This window comes from Anarrhichthys ocellatus, unplaced genomic scaffold (assembly GCF_004355925.1).
Source record: "Anarrhichthys ocellatus isolate YVR2014 unplaced genomic scaffold, GSC_Weel_1.0 scaffold74, whole genome shotgun sequence".
NCBI lineage: Eukaryota > Metazoa > Chordata > Actinopteri > Perciformes > Anarhichadidae > Anarrhichthys > Anarrhichthys ocellatus.
Window position 1 is genome coordinate 713,141 of NW_022280104.1, and position 21,569 is coordinate 734,709.

Here is a 21,569-nt window from a genome sequence, read left to right on the forward strand (position 1 = left end):
TAAGATGGTTTTCATCTTTGTAAAAATCTGTGTTATAATGACAAAGAAAGCACAATATATGGCCACCATAAATGCTGCACTATCGACCCCCATGACACACTGATGGGACTCTTATTCTGGTGATTTCTTTGTGAGGATGATGAGATGGAAGCAATTCATGGATGGATCGAGGAGCAGCCTTGCTCTTATACACCTTGGCTGTGATGCCCCTCCCCTGGAGATTGGAGGAGAATCGATAATAGGCTGCTATCTGTGCGTCATGGCCACACAGAGAGAGCAGCGCCTCTACGCTCTGATCAGTCCTCCTCCACATGGCTCAGGCTTTACCTTTTTACTCCCTCCTCAACCCCAAACACAACATGATGTCCTATACTGGTATGGGCTCAGCTTCGCAGGTCATTTTGCGCACTGTAGTTTTGATTTAGCTGAAATTACTCTGGTGTCTTGAACTTGATTATCAAACGGAAACAGGAGGGACAATCGCTTGGTAAGTTTATATATATTTTGTATACATATTATTTTTACATGGGATAGGCACATAGACATTTGAATGCTTGTGGTTTTATTTGGACACTGCCTGGTGAAACATTTGTTTCATTCAGCACTGTAATTAAAACATTACTCGCCCCAAAATACAACTGCAATTTAGCCATTGGAATTATTAACAATTAAATCATTTTGTCTGTACACAGATTTATTTATATTTCTTTATTGTTTCCCCCCCCCTTGGACGGGATGGTTTACATTTGTTTGTTGCTGTCTGATCCAAGTAACATCACAGGTTTCTTCAAACGGAAAAATAATTGCCTATTTCCCTTTTTCACGTCGGGTATCCCGTTGGGATACAGAGTCGCATCAGAATTGAACGAATGCAAATTCATCAACTCTGAATAATAATATAGGATTAACAGCATTCTGTCTAATAAAAAAATAGTATATCTTTTTATATTTTTTCGCAAAGAAATGTTTGTAAAGATAAGTGTATTATGTTGTAAAAGCCTTGTTATAAAATAAGATAAGCAAATTATAGCACAATTTATTTTCACGAATTTCGTACAGTATTTTTTCACACTGATTTCAAGAATCGTGGGTGTGCTTTCACTTCAGTTTTAGCCTACACCACAAAGCCACCCCCACCCCTCAAAAAAAATCTGTTTTGGCTACTTAAAGTTTGTCATGTGATTTACAAGAAATTAGCCCGTACCTCGAGGCGATTCCCCTACAATATTAAGCTATCCCAATAAACTCAAAGTCACCACTTCACCTAATTTATTTTTGATAGGGTCAGTTGTATTACGGCTACACATTGGTTATGGTTCACGTTTTTAGCTTTCCTTGTGAATTTGGAAAAACAAAATAGGATGGTGCCTTATTTTAATACACTGAGTGTTAAATAGAATAATTGTCCTTTTTTTTTCAAACAGAGAAAATCATTCAAAGAGACAGTGAGGGGAACACCTAGGCTATGGCAAATATGAACTGTTTTTAAGTTACTGTAAAGTCACTGACTTTTAATGAAATTCAACAGTCCAAGTTTTGATTGACTTCACAGCCACACCCTGATACGCCCACGGTCATTTGCTTTGCTTTGATGTGAAAAGGTCACTTTCCCCCACCATCTCACTGAAGGCCCGTTCTCCTACGCGCAATTTGGCACTTTGGCCTTTTAAAAAATAAATGGTGAACTGCGGATGTTGCCTATAGCCGGGGCCCCTCTTAATCCTAATCTGTTTCTGTCTCTAGATTTCAGACTTCAGTCGAAGTTTTTCTCAGAAGGCATAACACCCGTTTAAGTGATTCCTGAAGTAGAAGAAGACCCCTGGAAAAGAGCAGTCTCGACTGAGATCAAAGAAAGCAATCGACATTTGTGACTAGACAAGAGTAGCAGACATGCTCGGCGGTGAAGGGGAGAGCAGCACCTTCACTTCTACGAAGGAAGCAGCGGAGGACAGGCGCAAATCTCCGGCTGTGGATGGGGACGATCCGACTGCTGGCAGCAGGTACACGGAGCACGGGATGGGGACTGACCGGTCCTACTACATCCATCCAACGGGTTCTAAACAAAGCCCAGAAACACCGAATTCCTGCTCTTTTATCCCCTATACGCCCAGTGGTACGGTTTACGCCGCGTCCAGCGCTGGCAGGTACCCCTCATCTCTCCACCTGGGCTCCGTGTTGCCTCCTGCGGGGTTTCCCCCCACCGCTGCCGGACGCAGTCACTTCAGCCCGGCTTACCAGCTCGGGCAGAGCCCCGGCTGCATCTACCCGCCCTACAGCAGCTCGGGGTCGGCGCTCAGCAACATAACCATCGCCGGCCCGGGGATGAGGGCCCAGGTGTACCTCTGCAACCGGCCGCTGTGGCTCAAGTTCCACCGGCACCAGACCGAGATGATAATCACCAAGCAGGGCAGGTGAGATGGCAGGATGAGAGGATAAAGAGGGTGTCACTTTACATGTAATTTGCTGCCATTGTTCTGTAATAAGACCTTGTTTTTATTCCATTATCATTTATTAGATTTTGTTTGGTGCTTTCAGACGGATGTTCCCGTTCCTCAGTTTTAACATAGCTGGCCTCAACCTGACAGCGCATTACAACGTGTTCGTGGAGGTGGTGCTGGCGGATCCGAACCACTGGAGGTTTCAAGGTGGCAAGTGGGTCACATGTGGCAAGGCGGACAACAGTGGCCAAGGTACTGAAACAGGTCAATATTTGACTGTACTAACATTTTATTTTGTTCAATGTTGAATTGAGATTTAAATTGAAGCGCTAACCCTAACCTCTGAATAATAATTTAAAAAAACATAACGATATAATGAAATAACTGAAATTATAAGATTTTTTTATTTGCAAAAATAAACAAATGCAATACAAATAAGGCTCGTATACGTATACAGCTCGTGTACTGCTGTTGTCTGCTGGAGTTTGATGTTGGAATCTTTTTTTTTATTCCAGGGAACAAAGTCTACATCCACCCAGAGTCTCCAAACACGGGGGCCCACTGGATGAGACAAGAGATCTCCTTCAGCAAACTGAAACTCACGAACAACAAAGGGATCAATCACAATACTTCACAGGTATGCCAAACTAATAAATAAATAGATAACCCTAAATTAACGCCTTAAACCCTCACCGAAGATTTTTAATAACTTGTATTACAATGTCAACATATATTTTTGTTGCATTGAAATATACAGTTAAATATAAACCCTAAATAAGGCGGAAATACTATAGATTAAAACGCACCATTAATCGTTTGACGTAAATCCCAAAAACTGTTTTATAAATGTTTTATTGCTTGGAAGTAAATTAATTTCCTTAATTAGACCAAACCACTTGCTAAAAAAACGACGTATTTGCACAAATTGGGCATGTTTAGAAAATATTGTTTTTAAATGATCGGATGATTTGACGGATTTGACCATGTTGATTATGCAGATGATTGTCATGCAGTCGCTGCATAAGTACCAGCCCAGGCTGCACATCGTGGAGGTGACGGAGGATGGGGTGGAGGACATTAGCACTGACATTAAGACGCAGAGCTTCACCTTTCCAGAGAACCAGTTTATAGCTGTGACTGCCTACCAGAACACCGATGTAAGCATGGGACTTTCCTCTCTGCTTCTCTTCTGTGACACAATGTGTTTTTGAGCTATAGACGGTAACCAATATATAAGCTACTCAGACTATCTCTGCTTTATGAGAATAAAAGAATAAAAAAGGAAGAATTACATCCTGTTTTGATCAATTAGTAATTGAAACTCATTCAATGGATGTATGTTTCTAATTCTAATGTTAATCAGCTATCTGCTATTTACTTGCATATGTATATGGTTAATAGGCATGTAACTGCATGATGCTTGTTCTTGCTTTATCCTCTCATATCAATATAAAGCATATATCCATTTTGATTTGTTTCAGATTACACAGCTGAAAATTGATCACAACCCCTTTGCCAAAGGATTCAGAGATAATTATGACTCGTGAGTATTTTATTTCATTTCTCACCAACTACAAACTGAGAATAAATATCACATTTTTACAACACTGCAGGAATACATCAAAATATATGTTTGATTGCATCAACTGTCGTACTGTTTTGTAAATGTTTTTTTTATTTAACAACTTTAGATCTCCTGTTTCGTGTCAACTAATTTTTAAAGAGGTTTTCACACCACGATTCTTTTCACCCAGACACTGCCATCCCTTGACCTCAAGTTCATACGTACATGTATTTTCCAGGATGTACACAGCCCAAGAAAATGACCGCCTAACACCATCTCCGACCGACTCTCCCCGTGCCCACCAGATTGTCCCCGGGGCCCGCTACACCATGCAGCCCCTCTTCCAGGACCAATTCGTTAACAACCTTCCCCAGAATCGCTTCTATAACAGCGAGAGAGCAGTGCCACAGACCAACAGCCTTCTCTCGCCTCAGACAGAAGACGGAACTTCGCAGAGGTGGTTTGTCACCTCCATGCAGCAAGGGGGAAACGGCACTAGCACCAGCAACAAACTCGATCTGACACCCTATGAGGGAGAATACTCAAGCTCCCTGCTTCCCTATGGCATCAAATCCCTGTCCATGCAAACGTCCCACGCTCTCAGCTACTATCCAGACTCTCCTTTCACCACCATGTCTGCAGGGTGGGGGTCCAGAGCGGCATACCAGAGAAAGGTCTCTCCCAGCCTGCCTTGGTCTCCCAGGCCCAGTCCCACCACTGGTTTCCCAGAAGACTCAAACAAAGTTAAACCACAGATTGAAGAGGAGGTGAACGGCAGTGGGAGCCTGATCTCCTCCTGGACGGACACACAGTCATCAGCTCTGTCCTTAGACAAGGCTGATTCTTATTCCACGGCCTGCAAACGAAGGCGTTTGTCACTCAATGGTCCCAGCACAGAGGACTCGCCCTCTGACATCAAGTGTGAGGACTTGGCCTCTGTTGCCATCAACGGTAGCTCCTATAGCAAAGAAGCCCCCTCAGCCAAAGGCATGGCAGCTTACTTTTCCTTTTACACAAACCCTTGAATGGTTTGCCATCTCTCATTTAGTTTGCTCTTCATTTGCCACCATGAATCAGAACTAACATTGTACTTATATTTTTGATTATGTGCACAACCAGAATTTTTCTTGCTGGTGATAAATGTAGTGATCATATGTTTTTCCCCTTTTGTGGTGACAAAGGAAATATCAAGGACACAAATAATAAAACAATGATGACATCAAAAGTCAAGGGGCATGTGGAAGAATAAGCATCAGTATCCTGAGTCACTATATATTTTTTTCACCACCTATGTAACTCTGTATTTGAAGTTTTGAAAGTGCAAACGCATTTGTTAAGTTACCCCATTAAAACAAACAGTGTTCTCTGTGTGTTCTTGTGCATACATGACTGTATCTGCCTTTACAGTGAGGTTATGTTTACAGATTATTTATTGAAGGCCTGTTGATATGAAATGTGTGCACTCATATGTGTGATGATGATATGCTGTATATACCTTCATTGCAATGTTCAGATATTTGATAATAAAAGGCGTATGTGTTGTATTGAGTATCTGATTTTTTATTTCAAGTTAAGATACCCATGTCCCTGTTTACATACAATATACGTTACATATGATGGACTAATGGGTATATGTAATACAAGCATATGTTTGATATATAAATTCACCAGTTAAAGATTGTCTGTAACTCCTCACATGGTCATGTTTGATGCCGTAAATATATTTTAATTGATTCATTGCACATTAAGAACCAGCGCATGCATACGGGTGTGGATGAGGGTAAAGCCACTTACATTCAGCTGATCCACTTTTTTTTAAATATACAACAAATACAAAATCAAAACTGATTCAAGTCATATCAAGACAGGACCGATCAAAGGATAACAAGCGCAACTTCAAGCCCAACCAAAAGCACTATTTGTTTCCTTAGACTCTGTCGCACTCTAGTGGCATTTTATTGTACTAACAGCTACAAACTCAATCACTACAGCAGCCTGTTGAGTTCAAATCACAGACTGTGTGTACAGGTTGAGATGGACACTGAGTGCATCTGACGTAAAATTCAACTATCACACCATTTGATCCAATAGTTGGACCACAACAGTCTACATCCGAAAACTATTTGAAGTTTGATCACTTTGTTTGTGATTCTCTGTCAGTGGGGACCTGTGAATTGGTTACATATTTTAATAGGACAGGCTGGTATGTACGTCACATTGCCATATGCAGCACACATGCTGAGCCTTTGCAAAAACATAGTCGACAACGGATACGAAGCGGGCGTCGAAAATAACAAAACAAAAATTCATGCACTTAGTTGATCATTGCATGCCAATGACATACTGCGACGTTTGCAACCTAATGTGATGCAGGTTGCAAACCTCCACGAGTAGCGTCAGTGTGTGAGTGTGTTCTTCATCGTTAGTCTCTGTGGAAAACGAGCCATTTCTTTCCTCCGCCTGATTATGGGGTTTGAGCTGCAACCTGGCAACCCGTGTAGCAGCCAGCAGCAGAGAGAGTCAACGGAGAGTTTACAGGAACATCATTGCTTTTGGGAACACATTGTTTATGGATTGCCTCGCTAACAAGAACGCCCCCTGTTTGTCGCTAGCGAGTGACAGTTGATTCACAAGATCAGGTCTACAACGGCGACATGTACCATATGTGTAAGTCCGAATACTTGTTTCTCGTTGTTTACTATGAGTTTATTAGTAAGTTAACTGTGCTAGCTAAGTTGGGCTAGCATGCTAGCTGGTCCGCTAGCGCGTGCACTGACGTTAGCCAACGCAGATACTAGCGTCATGATGTGTTTTGTATGTTTTTGAACAACATCCAGCTAACAATGGTGAGGTATGCCGTGTATTGTGATTATAACGGACCCCTTTCAACAAACGGAGTGATTCGCAGCTAACGCTATCTAAGGTCGGTTGGCAGGTGAATGTTTTCATTAACCTGAAATGTAACAACGAGTTAAAACGGACTGTTCGTTAACACAACACAACACTCTGCCGTCGGTCTGAGCTAGCGAAAATGGTAAACACCAGACAACATGGGGAAAGGCCTGCATGAAGGACTTCACTGACAAGTGGAAAGCTACGCAGGCAAACTGTTAACATCGATATATGCTTAGCTGCTACTGCTAGATGATCATATTTAGATGTCTGTTGATGTTGTCATGGAGGAGTGTCGTTAACAGTTGTCAGATACGTTAAGTGTCCTTATCGTGTAATGTGTGTTATCAGCTACGGGGTTATATAACTGTTCAAAGATCAAGTGTTCACCAAGGTGAGACATGCTCTGTTCGTCTCGACCTCTGACTTTGTGGTGATGATGGTGCCTGTCCTCACATGGCTCGAGTTTGTCACAGATGTAGTGATGCAAGTTAACTCGTGCCATCTGGCTCCCTTGTTTGAGTGATGTGCCATTTGCTAACGTTTTAGTAAGCAGTTAAAGCAGCATTTCACCATTTATAATGGCCATTTAACAGAGTAAAGTTGTATCAATTAATCTTGAATTCTTGAAGAAAACTTTGTGGTTTTCTCACGTGACTCCACGAGGAACGGAGGATCTGAAAACGGAGTCAATCCTTAACGAATTGAAGTTAACAGAGGCCAAAACTATGTCAAAACATCCGTTTACAAACTCCCATATAACTTGTGCATTACTACCCAAGTCTCGTTTATCCAGTCGTATGCTGTTGTACTTTCCAAACACACATTTGCCAAAATATTACGATTTTAAAACACTTCGGCCGCAGCTACGTACAAATGGTCCTTTTTAAGGGTGAAATATTTCTTTGCTGTATTAATGTTTTTCGAATGTACGGGTCCTATTTAAAGGATGGCTGGAGATGATGTCATATCCTAGACATGGCAATGGATTAACACATTTCAATAAGTATTCAGTATGTAGTTATTTAGGTTGTCTGCATAAAGAACAAATGATCAATCATGCATGTAAACTCACTCCGAGTCTTACAGAGGTCAGGAGTCAACTCTGGTCCATTTACCTCAATGGATGCTTTCATCGAGGCGTTCTCTCACCAGTCTGACTAGAAAGTTTAAAAACATTACATGACATAAACTAAACTTTGATGTAACATGTGAGCACCACATAACTTTACCAGATTAATTTACTAAGTCGTCAGTTTATTAGGTACAACGACTGCAATACATCCTACCTTCAGTATACTAATGGGTCTTTTATTTTGTCCACCCCACTTATATCAGTGATGGTAGGAAACATAACAGCAACACCTCTCTTTGTATAATAAAGGTACACTTTCACAGTGACACAGACAACATCTTCCAAAAATTACATTGAATAAACTTCTCTAAATCAGTTTGAACAAAAACTGAACATCATAACCTTCATGGTGGTGGGATTTACTGCAGGACTGTTGTATTAGACGACATTAGTTTTAGCCAGGTGTATCTAATAAACTGGCAACTGAATGTATACCGTTGCTTTTTACTTTAGAAATGTTTAAATTTGACTTTGAAAATGCCCCAAATTACAGTGAGAATAACTTCTTCCTGCCAAAACGGTAACAAAAAAGACCTGGAACTCGCTCCTCTTCCGTTCCTATCTATGACAAATACACAGTAGTACACTTTTGTAGTTTAAGCTGATATTGTGTAAAGATTACACCAGGGAGTCAGGTTCATCCACAGTCTGGACTCTGTTTGCACAAGCTGCGAAAAAAATAATCAATTGTCCTGCAAATGGAATGTCAAAATAAGTTTACCACTTCCTTTGTTGTTGTTGCCAATTTATGGCGAGTTAAGCATATGGTATGTATTCTTGAGCTTTTCAGGAAGCGTGTTTTCCTTCTATTGTGTACACAAGTTGCCTCCACTAAGCCATTGACTGTGCAGAAGGATTTTCATGGCCCTGAGAATTCATTTTAGTTCCACAAGCTATATTATGCTGAAGGAGATCATGTGTTGTGTTGATTTGCGCTGCAGCTCACCAAAGAACACATGAAAGCGTCACACTGAACAAACAGCCATGACCATATGGTGCTCTGGTGGGAGCGAAATGCTGACTCGCTGCGTGTTGCTCTTCAGTGGAGGATACCTCGTTTCACAGCGACTCCCGGCCCCAGTGGGATGGGCAGCGTTGGCACGGAGAGGCGGAAGCTCCCGGTGATGCCAGAGGAAGTCTCCGTGTGAGCTTTGTTGGCCCTATGTTTAGTTATTTAAATAAAAAGAGAAACACAGCGAAGGTTGTTTACTGTGCTGTGCTGCGATGCTGACATAGGGGCTTGTGGCAGAGCAGCCTGAGCAACCTTGGAGATGCGACTCTTGTCCTTGTGATTCAGAGGCAGTGGAAGTGATTAATACTCACCCTTTTTTTTTTTTTTTTTTTTTTTTAAGTTAAGAAGGCCTTATTTGACTCGGACACAGCCACTAAGAAACTAAACTCCTGCTTTTCTTCTTTTCTGAAGGACATTCGGTATGCTGGCCTACTGGACTTGAACAGGTTGAGGACACCCATCAGCAGCTGCATCAGTCAGCTTGAGCCTACAGTAGGAGAGAGAGAGAGAGATGGGGAACACGGCGACCAAGTTCCGCAAGGCTCTCATCAATGGGGACGAGGTGCTGGCCTGCCAACTGTACGAGAGCAACCCGCAGTTCAAGGAGGCGTTGGATCCCAACTCTACATACGGAGAGTCCTACCAGCATAACACTCCACTGCACTATGCTTCCCGGCACGCCATGGCCCGCCTACTCAGGTCAGGATATGGTCCAGTTAAAATCAGACCAACGAGCAAGCAAACAGACATAACGTAGACATTCACAGTTGCATATTTTTGGACCGGCTGCGGTTAGTGGAGGGAAAATGGATATCTAAGGGTTGAGAGACGAGGGACTAATTTGTTGTGCTCTAGATTTTTCATATGCTGCAGTTTATTTATTCAATACATTATTATTTTTATTTCTTATGTAGCACCGGTTTACTTATCTTATTTTTTTAGCTCTCTGTTGCTGATCAGCTGGTCGCTTCTATTGCTGTACTGCTGCGTCGTAAGATACATTTTTTGCATGTTTTGTCTCTATACGTCTCTGTCCCATCTGTCTCTCCACATAGCCATCTGTTAGCAGCTCTCAGGAATGCAACATGCTGGGATGGAACAGGACGGGGCTCCAAGAGCTTCCCACCGCACAAGCTACCAACCTTGCATGTGTTTGTCTTTACTTTAAAGACACTAGGTTTTGAAAAGCAGGTTAAGTGGAAGCAAAATATTAGACTTGACAGACGGATGAAGCACCGGTAATCGGAGACAAATAATTTACCTGCAATTTGTATCTCCACATGCATCTCTACTGTGTCATTTTCTAGATTTTATTTCAAATATTTGTGACGTATACTACTTAAAATGCTGTAGAATATTGAGTTACACTAATCTATAATCAATAAAGCATAACAGAAGTATGCGATATTTGTTATTTCCGCATTTTTTGGGGTTTGTCAGAGGATAAAATGGCTTTCGTGTTATTTGCTGTGTTGCCAAAAAGAACCTGCTAGGGGGCTACAAATAGGCTTACAAAAACAAAACAAGATAGGCCAATAATTATACACCCTAGAAGGTTACTTTGTTGACCAAAGCAGAAATAAAAAGTCAACAAAAATATGCTAGTTTGCCCCAGATATTAGCAGGCAAAGCCATTTCTGGGCCAATAAGCAAACGTTTGAAATCAACTGTTTTTTCCTGTGTCCGTCTTATTCTTTTAGGTCCTTCCTCTTCAGCAAGGATGGGAATCCTAACAAGCGTAATGTGCACAATGAGACATCGCTGCACCTTCTCTGCATGGGGCCCCAGATCCTGACCTCAGAGGGGGCCCTGCAGCCTCGGCTCTCGCGGCCATACGAAGACAGACAGCGTCGGGCCGAATCCCTACAGATCATCCTGGCCTGGACCGGAGCGAAGCTGGACCAGGGAGAGTATGAGAGCGCTGACATCAATGCCACCGACAACAAGAAAAACACCTGCCTGCACTACGCTGCTGCCTCAGGCACGAAGACGTGTGTTGAGGTGTGGACACGTTACAGTACGGGCTAATGGAGAATCACTTTAGGTATAGGTCAAAGGCACTACAGATGGAAACGGAAGAGACTCACTAAGACAGGGAGCAATTTGAGTGGAATGAAGATAAAAGGGGCCAGAGTAACCCTCATTTTGAACACAAATGATTCAATTTTGTACTATGAATAATTGTAGAATAGTGGCTGGTGTGTGGTGTGTTGCTCACATCTGTTCTGTTAAGATTGATCAAACTGCAGGATGCATCACGTACAAAAGTCACATTTATGAATCAAGCTATCGCTGTATGTCTCTCGAAGACCTAGTTTTGAAACTGATTTTGTTCCCATGATTCATAATTGTCATCTTGCACTGTTCATGTTTTTTTTTTTTTCACCCTGAAAACCGTACGGTGGCATAGATAGCAAAATGTAATTTGCACCACTTGCAAAATCAAATATTTAAGTTGGGATACATGCAGGTCTGGTGTGATAGAAAGAGAGACACCTACAGAGAACTTTGTAATTTGTAAAAAGCAAAGTGGAAAAGAACGAATTGAACCAATGTTTGGGAAGCTGAAATTACACATTTATAATGCATGAAACAAGTCACTCAACCATTGGTGCAATCCACAATAGGTCCTGAAACTGAAAAATTGTAAGTAATAATCATGATCACAGTACAGATAAAGATAAGTGGAATTGGCAATTTTTGCCATAATTGTGTAGCTTTTCCATCAACCACCACCACCACAGAGTTACTGGCACCACTCCACTGTTTCTGTCATGTAAGGTGTATCAAACTACACAAGCCATTAAGCCCCTCGTGTATATTAGTGTGTGCCGCGTTATTTAAAGCTACATTTTCCTCTTGTTCAGTTTCTGGTGCAGAGAGAAGCAGACCTGTTTGCTGAGAACGAAGACCACGAGACTCCATGTGACTGTGCAGAGAAGCAGCACCACAAGGAGTTGGCCCTGTGCCTGGAGTCGCAGATGGTCTTCTCTCTTGCCCCCGAGGCCGAGGGTATAGACGCGGAGTACGCAGCCCTTGACCGACGAGAGGTACAGAATAACACACCAAGAGCCAGAGGGTACACGGCTTTGGGTTTGTCACCCTCAACTGGTGTCACTTCCAACGTCAACCTCCTATTTAGCCCCGACCAAACTGTTGAAAAATCCAAAGACGGACACCCGTTTTTGTCCATTTTAGTGCTGTTTCAGATCAAACTCTTTTGAGTAAGATGCCCTGGATATCTTAACCTTGCCAAAGCCACTCAGGGGGTGTAAGAACTGAAAGCTCTTCAGTCATAGAGTGTGTAGGTCTGTCGTGTCCTCTTGGATCCTATTTGTCTATGGTCCATTTTGGCTGAAGTTCTGCTTCACAGGCCCCCACATCGTAGATGCTTCGGTTAGACACAAACACACACACACACACACAAATTAGTCACACAAAACAGCCTGCCATAAGGCATGTGACTCCCCATCAGCATCACTCTGTTAGCTCACTGGCTTAGTCAGGCATCAGCAATTGTCTTTTTATTTTTTTTAAATACTTCTACTTCCCTTCGCCCCATCTTTTCTTCTACTTCCACCCTGATTCCTCTCCCTCTCACCCTGATCACACCCTCTGTTGCTCCCTCTGCTCTTTTATTTATTACTTTTCTCTGCCAACCCGCCTCCTTCTTTTTTTTTCCCTCCATACCTTCCTTTAATCTCTCGTCACCATCCTTCTTTCCTCCTTTCTTGTCTCTGTCCTTTGCCCTCCTCTCTAGCTGTACGAAGGCCTGCGGCCTCAGGATCTACGGAGGCTGAAGGACATGCTGATAGTGGAGACAGCCGACATGCTGCAGGCCCCTCTCTTCACTGCAGAGGCACTGCTACGCGCCCATGGTACTGTCAACCACACACACACACACACACACATGCAGAGTGTCTGCTTGTCAGTGTCCTAGTAGCCTAGTATACCGTGTATCTGAAACATCCCAGGTTTGATTCTGACCAGGGACCATTGTTGCATGTTATATTCTTTTCTCTGTCTCCCCATCCACACTGTCACTATCTAATAAAGGCAAAAATGAAAAAAAAAGGTCCTGAATATTAAAATTCAAGGTAATACACACACATGCTATTAAAATTCCTGACCTGTTGTTTCCACAAAGAGCATAAACAAAGCATATTTTGCTGTTGACTTGTAAAGAAAACATTTGTGGGTAAATGTGTCTTATACTTTATTTGTATTGGGATTAGAGGGGCTGTATCTCATATAAACTCCGTGCTACGCTCCAGTGATTCCGTTTGCAGTGAAAGAGGCAAGATGTGAACAGCCTTTGTTATCTAAAAGAATTCCACTTGTATTGCCCTCAGTGGAGAGTGCCATCGTCACATGCTCTGAATGCTATTTTAGTGGGCTTGTCCTTTCCTCCAAATATGTGAAAACACCGGCACATTTGAAAGCTAGGGTACTTAGACAGTTGACAGTTACCATAAAGCACATTGTCCACAGCAGAGACTCAGGCGTTTCATACGTATAATAACACGGAGGTCTTTGCTTGTATTGCTGCTGCAAACATTGCTTTTCAATACCACGGGAAAGAGCCGTAGCTCACATATTTGCACTTTTTGTTTACTTCAAGACTTTGTTTTCTTCCTCTCTTTGCTTACTAGAAATAATTGCGTGCAGTGGAATGCTGCCTGTTTGAGCTACAACATGCGTCCGTGCAAGTATATATACTTCTTTAGCAATTTTCTCGTTTACTTATACGTCTCAATAGATGCTAAATAGGTTGCTTAATATTCACAAATAGGTAATGACATGCTGACATTGAGCTTGTGAATTAATGAGAGTAAAAGTAAAATGTGAGTGAAGCAGAGCAATAATATATATGAATGCTTTACTTCAAGAACACAAGTTTGTCTTTAACCAGCTAAGATAACGTGTATGAAGAGCTTTAAATGTTTAGATCAAAGTTATTTCATTAGAAGCCGACCCTACTTACTTTAACTTGGCTCAGATTATGTTGGTGGAGGACTTGAAAGATGTGTCAGTTTTGGGTTGATATTCAGTCTTAAAATACCCTGTTCTCTAATTCAGCTGGCTCAGTGACTGGCTGTTGAGCTGTGTGCTACATATTAGACATATTTTTGGGAGATTAGAGGGGTGAGCCCCAGATTACGGCTATATTTATTCACCTCTATCATGGGATTGCTGTCTGTCTGTTTAATAGGGATGGAACATTTCAGGGTTTTTGTTAATCTCAAGGAGAAGAAGCTTTTGGACTTATTATATCAGTACTTGTAAAACTTTCCCATATTGGTCTTTTTCAGTTCTCATATCACAGTTCTCGGTGGTTTCCTGCTGAGCTGCCAGCCTGTCGATCGGTTTGTGCTTTGGACAATTCATATTTCCCCGGCAAATTTTTTTTATACTTAAGACTAAATATGAGGACTTTTAATTTCAGACTTCATTTAATGACCATAGGCTGGAAGATCGAGTCATACTCATTGATGAGTTTTAATTGAATGGAGATGGGGGAAATTGTTGCAATATTCATTATCTTAACGAGGCCATTTAGAGTCTGAGGCCTTTGATAGGTGGCGAAACGTGTCTCCAGGCTGATAAAGGCCTAATTGCACAGTTGACCGGGTCACGCTCCCGATGTTAAAAGGGGATTTATTTATTTATTTTGGCAGAGAAAATTTGGACTCAGGCACAATCCACAAGTCATTCAATATTCATACTGAAAAGTTCTCCAACTTGTGCTAATGGGGGATAGAACAGCTATTCTAAAAGAGAGAACCAGATGGCAGCAGGTCTATGTTGTTGTGTTGGAAAGGCTTAGGTGGTAGTGTGGCCACTGGAGAGGAATTTGTGTGGGCTTTGGTGGATTTAGCATTCCGCTTACCAATTCTTACAAACATAAGACAGGAGGGAAGACAGAAAAAAAACACAACACGTTTTTATGTTGATACATTTTGTGCGGATGAAATGAGAACATGTCTTGTTTTATCAGGTTGAATGGGGATTATGTCATACGCTGCCCTTGATGTGTATCCATGCGTACATTCCTGAAGACAAAGGCTTTTGTTTTCTGCTCTTGTGATTTACTCAGTGATTCTAGATTAGAGCTGCTTCGTGTGACGTGGTCGTGTCTGTTTGCCTATCACATGGTTCAAAAAAGTCAATGTTGTCATTAAAAATAACATGTTAGAATCTTTTTATTTCTTTACAATGGCCAACTCACTTCTGGCCTTTTACTACATGTGTGTATTAATTTACCTTTTTCCCCTCTCAGCTTAATTTCATCCAAAAATGTATTTATGCCTCACTGCGATGTGCTTACAGCTAAACTAATTGGTTTCTCATTTACTTTGATTCGGCCCTATTCCTCTCTGTTTGGTTTCATGCATTAGCATTTCACTCTCTTTAATTATGTCTATTTGTTTTTTTGCATCAGATTGGGACAGAGAGAAGCTCCTAGAGGCCTGGATGAGCAACGCGGTGGAATGCTGCCAGCGCTCAGGGGTACAGATGCCTAACCCGCCTCCAAGTGGTTACAATGCCTGGGACACCTTGCCATCGCCCCGGACGCCGCGCAACACCCGCTCCTCCATCACTTCCCCAGACCAAATCAGCCTCATGCCTGCCGACGAGGAGTCCTCTCAGGTGAGAGATGTCTGCAGCTTCCCGTTCGCCAAAAATAATTTAGACAGTTGTCACCAAACTCCTTTTCACTTTTGATAAATGTAAGCTTAACAGGGACGCATTTGCAATAGCTGCAATCAATCTGCTGAAAACAGTGATGCCTCCCACAAGTGTCGACAAGAAATGGGTTCATGAGTTATGAAAGAGGGTGTGGCTTAAGTATAGAGGGCAGGGCTAACCCACACCATTGAAACAGGAACTCTGCTGAGTGCAGCCAAGTGTCTTAAAACTTGCATTCTCTATACTGACCAGCAGAGGGCTACTCCTCCCGCACCCAGGCCGCCCTAAAGCATACTCCTTTAAAGCAGAGTATGCTTTAGGGCGGGCTTACTGTGATTGACAGGTCGATGCCGCTACCAGAGCCGTTTATGGCATCTCTACGTCACTCCTCCGCATTCCAAATATGATAACGTCCGTTTATCGGTTGCAAAAAAAAAAAAAAAACATGGCGGCGACCGTAACCCAGGATTGCGATGGCAAAATGACTGAACTTAAGCCTTCAAAACGGCAGTCCACAAACCAATGGCTGACGTTACGATGACTACGTCCACTCCTTATATACAGTCTTTGGCAAGGATGCATCTCACAAAGAGTCTATGACAAACGGTGTATGACAGCCTCCCAGGGCGAAAACTGTGGACCGACCGACAGAGTGAGCTATAGAGCTGCTGGTCGCAGCTAAAAAGTTTAAAGAAAACTTTAAATGGGAGTTGGAGATGTGGTAAATGAGAACACCATTTTAGTGAATTCTATCATTTAACTGTACTTCTCAGTGAAGAGCCATAAGACAACATTAAACCACAAGACGAGTTGCCCCGGGGAGGCTCCTACAGCAGCAAAGGATAAAGCTAGCATGGAAGCCCACAGACTAGTAGTTACTGGCAGTGTACCCATGAAAACTCTACACAAGTGTTTATTTAAATTGAGTCCCTCCGGTGTCCTGAAGAGTTTCTGCTGAATTCTTTAAATTTTCAACGCCGCACCTGTCTTTCTGCATAATGTTGCTTTATTTCCCAGCATTGTATTGCAAGCAGTCATTAGCATGCACGCCGGTGGTCTCGCCCGCCAACATAAACACAAGCAGCACTTCCTCTACTCCTCGGAGAACAAAGGGGTTTGTTAATTATGGTGTGAGCTCTGAACATGAGAGAATATTATAATACTTTCTAAAATAATGTTATTAGTGTATAAAATTCTACTGTCGATAGGCCAATAAAAATAGGTGGTAAGAGTATTCCACAGCGACCATCTGCTTCTGTGCCGAGCATGAGGGAATGCGTAATCAAATTGTAGAGACCCCCAGATGTTGTGTGGAACTGTCATGCTGTCTGCTTAATGACTTCACTCTACACCTAACATAAACGGGGATCAAGCACGGCCTGCAAAGTCAAATTTAAGCACTTTGCAAGTTTAACAAAGATAAAACAAATATATGGTGAGCTTGCAATAACTAAAGCCCCAATGAGTCGTAGCCATTCATGTGTGCTACTAAAACTGCTCGTCTACAAGAACATGATTGAGCCTTATTGACCCACTCCTGCAAGAGGGTCCCCCCCCCCCCATTTATTTGCCCTCACGTCCTCCTAATCTGGGGTTTCCTGATAGTTATCAAACATGCTTGACATTTTCCTCAGCAGTCTTCTTTGTGAGCAGTTGTCGAGATTCAAATCATGACAAGTAATGTGAGATGTCCTTTATGCTGTTGGCCATTTGTCTGGCTCGACCACTCGCTATAGAAGACTGTCAATGAAGGTATCAAGTGTGCTTGATAACAAGCAGTGGCAGGCAAAGAGGCCGTCCTTGGCCTAAGGACATGTGTTCAAATTTGCGGTTAATTATCAGTTTATTCCTGTAATTTTACGGTTTAAAAATTGGGCATATTTAGATTTTAGTGTGGAAAATTATGAGCTTTTTAACATATTAAATGTGAGCAAAAAATATTCATGCTTGTTGTGATGTGTTATTAATGAATGCTGTTAATTGTGTTGTACATATACATTAGAACTTAACTGTACGCATAAGTATTTGTATATTTATATACACAATAATGATGGAAAGCTGATGACCCCCTGTGTGTTTCTGATGTTTTTGACACCTGTCATTGGTGACCAGGGACTTTTAAGCTTTAGAAATAACATTTCTACCTGTGGGGAAAATCACACAATCTTTTTTTTTTTTTGCATGAATGCTCATTAGTGTTTCAGAAATAAACTGTTGATAGATGGTAGATGAAGCTGACAGCCTTGATTTACATCAACTACTTTATGAGAAATTACAGGTTGCGTTTGGCTGACGGTATCTTTTGTTGACTTTGTGCCTCGAACTGCACGGTGTCAATCGACCGGGTCTACTCAAGGGCCCGTTTAAAAGGTTCCAGTTGATTATATCACATTCTGCTCTTTCACAAATCAATACTTGCATTGTTGAAGTACACTGCCTCCTTTATGCCTTTTGTTCGGGTCAGTCTTTCACTGTAACGAGGCCTGTGTGTGTGTGTGTGTGTGTGTGTGTGTGTGTGTGTGTGTGTGTGTGCGCGCGTGTGCGCGTGTGTGCGCGCGTGTGTGTGCGCGCGCGTGCGTGCGTGCGTGCGTGCGTGCGTGCGTGCGTGCGCGTCAAGTTTCTGTGGATGTGAGAAAATGCGTCTTATGACAGAACAGTAATCCTCGAATCCCATGCTAATGAGAGCTCATCATCGAGGCCCGGGCGGGCATTTCGGGCAAGAACTACGCTTGTGTGTGGTTAAAGCATGAAATCAGCTGGTTACGGCGGTGGGTTTTCTGGTCTTGTCAACACATTGAATGTTAACATTACGCCACATTTTTGAGAAGATGGTCCAGACAGCCTATTCTCAAGGTTGTTGAATTTCAGGCAAAAACCTGTTACTGACTCAAAGGCCGTGTGCATTTGAATTCAAAGGGTGATGTAATAACATGAATTGTACTGGAGGGCCTTTTGAAATTGCTCTACAGAGTTTTAAGAATTACTCTTTTTAATCTAGACTGAAACTAATTGCACCGCGGCCTTAAGACAGCTTTCTTTTGTATCACAGTGTGGCATCTGCATGTCTTCCATTTCCGTCTTCGAGGAACCCGTTGACGTGTCCTGTGGCCATGAGTTCTGCAGAGCATGCTGGGAAGGGTAAGTCATATTTTTGGTTAGGCTCAGGATGTACCTAATTTGCCAACTATGTTTTTCAGTGTCAACCTCATTGCTGTGTCTGCAATGTACATATGCTTCCTCAGGTTTCTAAATCTAAAGATCCAAGAGGGTGAAGCCCACAACATCTTCTGCCCGGCCTTTGACTGCTACCAGCTAGTGCCTGTGGAAGTCATCGAGAGTGTGGTGTCCAGAGAGATGGATAGGCGCTACCTCCTGTTTGACATCAAGGTGACAAGATGAAACAACAGAGACGTGCACTAAACACATTACACGTACTGTTGAATTGATAACACCCTCAGGGTTAAGCACATGACTCCTGCAGTTCAATTTCAATGTAAAGAACCCAGATGACTGACACGGCAGGTCAGAAAGGGGCAAACATTAATGAGAGTAGGGAGTATACATGTTTTTAGCAGCGTGATTCATGTTTTTTTCAGATTTTAAAGACCTTTTGTAAATTAACACCAAGTGGAAAAGGATTGTTTCATTGATCTCCTCTGGCAGACACTTTAGAACCTGTAACAGATAATGTTGTGCTAGAAATGAGTGTCATACGGTCACTGAAATACCTTTAATCGACTCCGTTCCTTCTGTTGACAGGCATTTGTGGAGAACAATCCAGCAATCCGCTGGTGTCCCGAGGCTGGCTGTGAAAGGGCGGTGAGACTGAGCACCCAGGGCCCTGGGACCTCCTCCGCAGACCCTCTTAGCTTTCCCCTCCTTCGGGCTCCAGCTGTAGATTGTGGCAAAGGCCACCTCTTCTGCTGGTCAGTAATCGGTACCACACCTGATGAAAATGAAAACATTTCTGTAGTTATTTGCATTATAGTTATTGCAAGACATTCTAATGTGACATTAATGGAGATTTTTGTGAAGCAAATAACATGTTTTGATCCATTAGAAGTCAGATAGGCAGTTTACCACAATAGACATTTAGAGTGGCCACATTGAAGCCATAAGCCGAGTAAAAGGCGTATGACAGCCTGTTAGGAGCTTAAGATATATCTCAGAGTATGAGGAAAAAGATTTCCTGGCGAAAACCAGGTACCACACGTAATCTGTTTAATACCAGTCTTTATGATAAGCTAAAGTCCTCCCGAATCAAGCTTCGTACTTAACGCACAGACACGAGATTGACATTGATAATATGCCTTTTAAGTGCGTTTCCCAAAATACTGAACTACTCCTTTAACTTGTGACGAATGAACACATCTTTTGTTAAAATGTAAAACCTTTTTTCAATCGTGGAATATGTATTCGTGTGGACACAAAATAATTCAATCTGGTTCAAGTCTTTCACAACAAAATGTGTAAACTGTGAATGAATCATTTGTAATACTTTCTGTGCCCATATGCACATGGCGAACATGCAGGTCCTTGCCATTGAATGCCAAATTCCAACACCTATGCTGTTTGGATGCGTTTTGTTTGCATGGGTATCCACATATAATTTTTGTGTACATATATTTGTAACTACCCTGTCTTTGTCAGCTTGGCAACCCTGATGCCGTGTAGTCCTCCACCTTCTGTCCTCTGTATTACATCATTATCATAACATGACCTCCACCCCATCTAACACTACCCACTTCACCTCGCTATCCGGTGTGTGAAAGTGTCCGTCAGCTTCACCTGTCTTGTTTACTCAGGAGTGCAGTTGACTTGATTGATTTGGAGCTGGATGTAACACAGGTGCGACTTTAATAGTTCCCTTGACACGAGGAAGGCATTTAGCTGTGAGGCAGATATGACCAATTGATGGTGGTCGAAGGTTTTGACAGCGTCTCAGACACCAGCGTGTGTTTGGTGTGTTCGTGTGTGTGTGTCTTCATTTTTATGTGTGGTCCAGGGACAGAATGTGTGCTTACAATAGATCTCTTTAGCTGTCTGCATCACCTTCAACTGTCTGCGCATTTATATTCCAGGGAGTGTCAAGGCGAGGCCCATGAGCCCTGTGACTGTGAGATCTGGAAGTTGTGGCTCCAGAAAGTCACTGAGATGAGACCTGAGGAATGTGAGTATTGACATCAATTTACTTATGTTTCAGACATACAGCTGGATTTATAAGCCGCACAGCACTCTGCCGTGAAACTTTAAAAGGTTTTTGTGCCGTTTGAACAGACGTGATGCCAAATGGTTTTAAGGAGCCTATGTAGATTTATTTTATCTGTTCCAACATCAACTGACTTGGTCATTATTACACCGGTGTTAGGCTACCTGGTGGGAAAGTGCCAGTCCCTTTACTTGCCCAGGTTTTTTGGGTCGCAGTCAAGTGATTGATTTGGAGCTAAATTGCCTGGAACTCAACCACAGTAATTAGAAACAGTTTATCACTAAGCCAATTCAAATCCACCATGTTGATGATGAATTATTAAGTAAAATGAACAACCCACTCATTGAGGGTATGCAATGTTTTGAAGCAGTAATTGGACGGTGGGATATCCAATAGATGATGTAAGATGGCCCAAGTCGCTCCAAAGTGCCACTTCCTTGATGCGACGGTTACAGATAAAAGCAATTATTTAGCTTTGGAACTATCTTTCCCCTTCGATTTCCCCAGATTCTGTTTTATCTTGGCATTTCAAACGGCACACCAGAGGTGCTTTGATAACAGCCAATTATTCTGTTTGTGTGTGTGTGGGGGGGGGGGGTTACTACCAAGCGATCTGTCGCTTGGTAGTA

At 42.4% G+C, this 21,569-nt stretch overlaps 2 protein-coding genes across 10 annotated transcripts in view; both read left to right on the top strand.

Annotated features, from left to right (window-relative positions):
* Window positions 1–296: 296 nt before the first annotated feature.
* On the top strand, window positions 297–5,546 carry eomesb (eomesodermin homolog b). Of its 6 annotated transcripts, none has more exons than XM_031873746.1 (7): window positions 297–487; window positions 1,744–2,411; window positions 2,536–2,702; window positions 2,954–3,075; window positions 3,437–3,595; window positions 3,920–3,981; window positions 4,130–5,546. In XM_031873746.1, the coding sequence occupies exons 2-7, from the start codon at window positions 1,891–1,893 to the stop codon at window positions 5,025–5,027; spliced, it is 1,929 nt and encodes a 642-aa protein (XP_031729606.1). In that variant the 5' UTR covers window positions 297–487; window positions 1,744–1,890; the 3' UTR covers window positions 5,028–5,546. The 6 variants fall into 6 exon arrangements, with proteins under 6 accessions (XP_031729606.1, XP_031729608.1, XP_031729610.1 ...); XM_031873748.1 differs by having other exon boundaries at window positions 4,193–5,546; XM_031873750.1 differs by having other exon boundaries at window positions 4,241–5,546.
* Window positions 5,547–6,249: 703 nt separating this feature from the next.
* The window catches only part of ankib1b (ankyrin repeat and IBR domain containing 1b), a 29,002-nt gene continuing 13,682 nt past the window's right edge, over window positions 6,250–21,569 (top strand). The window contains exons 1-10 of one of the 4 annotated variants that reach the window (XM_031873730.1): window positions 6,250–6,669; window positions 9,453–9,740; window positions 10,742–11,042; window positions 11,909–12,091; window positions 12,802–12,919; window positions 15,484–15,692; window positions 18,781–18,869; window positions 18,974–19,118; window positions 19,491–19,657; window positions 20,813–20,901. In XM_031873730.1, the coding sequence (XP_031729590.1) occupies window positions 9,553–9,740; window positions 10,742–11,042; window positions 11,909–12,091; window positions 12,802–12,919; window positions 15,484–15,692; window positions 18,781–18,869; window positions 18,974–19,118; window positions 19,491–19,657; window positions 20,813–20,901 (1,489 nt within the window). In that variant the 5' untranslated portion in view covers window positions 6,250–6,669; window positions 9,453–9,552. Of the gene's footprint in view, window positions 6,670–6,951; window positions 9,741–10,741; window positions 11,043–11,908; window positions 12,092–12,801; window positions 12,920–15,483; window positions 15,693–18,780; window positions 18,870–18,973; window positions 19,119–19,490; window positions 19,658–20,812; window positions 20,902–21,569 lie in introns of those variants that run through there. The other 3 variants (XM_031873731.1, XM_031873732.1, XM_031873729.1) reach the window with 3 other exon arrangements.